Raw genomic sequence first — 3981 nt, 5'->3', positions numbered from 1 at the left:
AGCTGGAAGGAAGGGGCCCGCCCCACCCTGTGGATGGAGCAACCAGGGTCGGCCAAGTCTACGCAGTTCAGGAGTCCGCAGCAGGTGAGTGGGGGACTGGACCCAGCCCACACGGCTGAGATAAGGTCCTGCCAGTGCCCTCTCTTTTGACACATACGGCCCACCACAACGGAGTTGCGGGGGAGCGGGGGGCGCTGACCTCCAAGTCGTGTGAAACTTCCCCTGACCCCTCACCCCCAGCCTTGTTCCTGCAGACCGTTCCTGGTCTAGCTGCCAGATGCTCACGGGCACCAGGATGACTGGAGGAGGGGTCATGGGAGCCCAAGTCCAGCTGGGGCCCATGTCCCCTCCAGGGTCCAGCTGGGTGAGGCCAGGCGGCTACTCGGCCGGGTCAGAGCTGGAAGGGGTATTGTCGGAGGTAGTCAGCCATGCGCCGGGGAAGCGGCAGGCAGTCCACGTCGGCCACCAGGCGGTTGATGACGAGGCGGCACAGGTGCTGCAGGCTCCGGGTGCTGCTCCTGCGCACAAAGGGCTGTACCAGCTTCAGGTGAACGGCCGTGGCGGGCAGGGCTGGGTCACCCGGCGCATCTTCCTTCGGGGTGGGCAGGGCCGGGGTGGTGGCAAGGTCGGGACTGTCACTCCGGGTGTCTGCAGCACAGGAGGCCACGTAGTGCTGGACCAGGCTCACCACATCTGGGAAGGCCAGGATGCGCGGCCTGGACAGGCAGTTGGAGTCCAGGCGGAAGCTGGAGTCGGCGTACTCAATGCGCACGTTGGTGGGCCCGCGGGTGGTCTTGACGGACAGTGTGAACAGGTAGCTGGGGTGGGTGCTGTCACGTACCAGGAAGGTGCCCTCTGGCATCTTCTGAAGGTGTTGCCGGGCCTCACTGGCCGTAATGGAACCCCAGTACCAGCCTAGGCAAGTGGACAGGAAAGGAACCAACTGGTCACAGTGGAAAGTAGCTGGGTGCACCAACCCAGGGCATGGCAGGGCTCAGCCTCTTCTCATCACCCCTCCCTGGGGAGGGCTGGGGACCTTCCCTCCCGTCAGACTCTTCTGGCCAGAGGCTTGCCTCTCAAATTAGACTCAACAGGCAGAGCTAATCTTCCCCCATCAGACTTCCCAGGACAATTCCTCCTCCCTCCTCAGACTCACCAGATTCCCGAAGGTAGGAGAAGGTCTTGGCTATGCACAGCAGGTCCTCCTCGGGGTCCACCACCTTGGGCTCCCTCTCTGGCTGGGCTGGGGACTCCTCTACTGCCTCCTCCAGGAAGGCGCCAGCAGACAAAGGCTGCATAACTTGCTGGGGCAGCTCCAGGGACTGGGCCCACAGGGGCCTCTGCCCAATCTGCTCCACGGCCAGCAAAGGACAAAGTCTAGAAGGAGGTGCATGGGCAGTGAGTGGAGGCCCTGTGCTCTCTCCATTTCCAGGGATCCCCTCTGCCCTAGACTGGCTACGTGACCTCTGGCCAGTCTATCTCACTGTGAGCCCCAGTTTCCCCTCTGCTCACTCATGAGACCAGTACTCCACCTCCCGCTTGTCAGCACAAAAGGCCCCCTTGATGGCCTCCCCCACATATGAACCCTCTTCTGAAAGAGACTTTCCCACTCTCCTGCATTTATCAAAGAGCAATTATAGTTGGAGCCAGTATCCATGGGGAGATGGTTCCAGGAGATGGAACCTGTGGATGCTTGAGTCCCTTATATGAATGGTGCAGTACAATGAATACATGGGCTCTCTGTATCCCCAGGTTTCACATCTACAGGGACAAAGGGCCATCTGTAATCTCTTCTATTTTGTACCAACCAAATCCATAGATCACTCCCTGTAGGCATCTCTAGTTCACAGTGGGCAGTTGGGGTTCCCACCACATAGATAGGATCCAGTGCAAAGAGGCCCCACAATGGTGCCCTCCTGGCAGAGGTGGCTGATTAAATGCACGGTCCTGGTTGAGCCAAGGGATGGGTCACATGTTACCTCCCCATGGACAACAGTGTCTGGCAGAGGGACCTTGGTCTACACTGGCCAGGCCTTAGAGGCTAGAATTATCTCCCTGAACAGGTCAGACTCTCATCCTGTTCTCTCCTCCTCCGAGCTGAGGGTCTGGGGTACACAGTGGCCTCTAAAGGCACTTAAGTCCCACCTCCCATAAATATGAGCTCCCACCAAAGGGCAGGGTACTCATCCCACATTCCAGATCCCACTCTGACAGGCCTGCCCTACCAGACACCGTGATCTTAAGCAAACACTGCTCTTCACTAGAGGTCCACTTCCCCACTGCCCCAGTGAGGGGTCATCCCAGCCCAGACACTGAGGGGTTGGGCCACACCATATTCTCAGATGACTAGAATTGGGTTGCTGAACTGGCCCCAGTCTGAGTAGTAGCTTCTCTTTAAGAGAAGCCCACCCAGTGCAGTGATCCTGGGGGTTCTTGGGAGTGAGAGGCATGGCCCTGGTTCCTGTGGAAGAGACTGCCATTCCTCTCCCACTCGTCACAAAAGAAATCCTCGGATCTCAGTTCTGGGTCTGGTTCTCTTCCAGGCCTCAAGACATCAGGATCACGTAACCTTGGGCCCTGCCCTAAAGGAGTGCTCATAACCCAAAGTCATAAAGAAGCAAAGGATGTTACAGGGGAGTCAGGGTCAGCCTGCTCCTGAGCTGAGTCTCAGGCCAGAGGAAGGAGAAGCAGCGAAGGCACAGCAGGCCGAGATGACGACATCGGGAAACACTGCCAGGTATTGTTTACACGGCAGGAAGAGGTAGGCAGGAGCTGGCGGCAGGAGCCAGAGAGAGGAACCAGCTCTGATGTAAGTTATACGTGACTCTAGAAGATGTTAACAAATCAGGGGGCCGGCAACTGCTCATGAGAAGAAGGGGCCATAAGACCCTGGCACACCATAGCCTGGTGACACTTCTTCACCCCAACTCTGGCTACACTGTGGGAGCTCTGGACTCCCTCTAGAAGAGCTGGAGGCTGAGATCCAAGCAACTGGCTGAGGGCCTCCCTACTGGGACCCAGAGCTCCGCTCAGGCCAGGGGCCTTCTAGGACTATAGGAGGTGGTTAGCCAGTCAGACTGGATAGAGTCTCTGGGGGTGGCCATGTCCAAACAGCTTAGCATATGTGGGTGTAGAGACCTCTAGGGATGATGATATGATATCTGGATGTATGAGTGGCTGTATTGGTCACCACAAGGTCTTGGTGAGTGACTATATATATCTGGGGAGGGGTGTGTCCACAGCTGTGTTATTGTGTCATGGTTGGTGGTGGCTGTGGTGCTCCAGGCGTAGGTGGCCAGTATGTGAGGGTGCCTGCAGTGCAGCCAGCCTGTGCTTTCTGTTTGGGGACATAAACTAGTAAAGCAAACTCAACCCTGAGCAGGTAGCCCTCAGCAAAGCTGACACCCCAAACCTACAGTTGGGAATTCCTGCTCCCTGGCTCAGGAGAGCACTAGCTGGTCTTGCTCCCTGACAAGAGCACTGGCCTGATGCACTGATATTCCAAGGGGGCCTTCAGCTGGAGCAAAGTGAGAGACTGTGGGACCCTAGAATTGGCTGGGGTCCTGTGAACAAGGGCAGAAGCATGGGGGAAGGTGTTCGGGAGTCCCAAAGTGCAGAGAGGAGCAAGGGAGATTCTGGAGATGCTCAGGGAGAAACTGAAGCACGTACAGTCTTCCTAGCACCTCCAGGTGCTGGAAACAGGACTGCTCAGAGCTGGGGGGCACTTCAGCCTTGCCCCACCTTCCACCCTTCCTCACTTGGTACGATACCAGTTTTGATAACAGCAGTCACTGGGCCACCTAATTCTCTCTGGCTGTGGAGCACCCACTCACATCTCCTTTCACTCACCCTGGAGCTTCTGAGCTCCTGTCAGATGAGTTTGGAGAGCATCAGACCCTTGGTTGAAGGGGACGCTGAGGTTCTGGCCAGAAGGAATGTGTTAAGAATGCTCAGCTGAAGCCAAGACTGTCTTATAAGCCC

The 3981-nt window shown here is 57.2% G+C and overlaps 1 protein-coding gene across 1 annotated transcript in view; it reads right to left on the bottom strand.

Moving 5' to 3' along the window:
- Positions 1-6: 6 nt before the first annotated feature.
- The window catches only part of CISH (cytokine inducible SH2-containing protein), a 4662-nt gene continuing 687 nt past the window's right edge, over positions 7-3981 (bottom strand). Inside the window, exons 2-3 of the mRNA XM_010851795.1 lie at positions 1157-1377; positions 7-915 (exon numbers count right to left, since the gene is read on the bottom strand). Coding sequence (XP_010850097.1) covers positions 392-915; positions 1157-1377 — 745 coding nt within the window. The 3' untranslated portion in view covers positions 7-391. The remainder of the gene's footprint in view (positions 916-1156; positions 1378-3981) is intronic.

This window comes from Bison bison, unplaced genomic scaffold (genome assembly GCF_000754665.1).
Source record: "Bison bison bison isolate TAMUID 2011002044 unplaced genomic scaffold, Bison_UMD1.0 scf7180017864304, whole genome shotgun sequence".
NCBI classification, from domain to species: Eukaryota; Metazoa; Chordata; class Mammalia; order Artiodactyla; family Bovidae; genus Bison; species Bison bison.
Note: the sequence above shows the minus strand (reverse complement) of the source record. Positions and strands in the feature narration are given on the sequence as shown.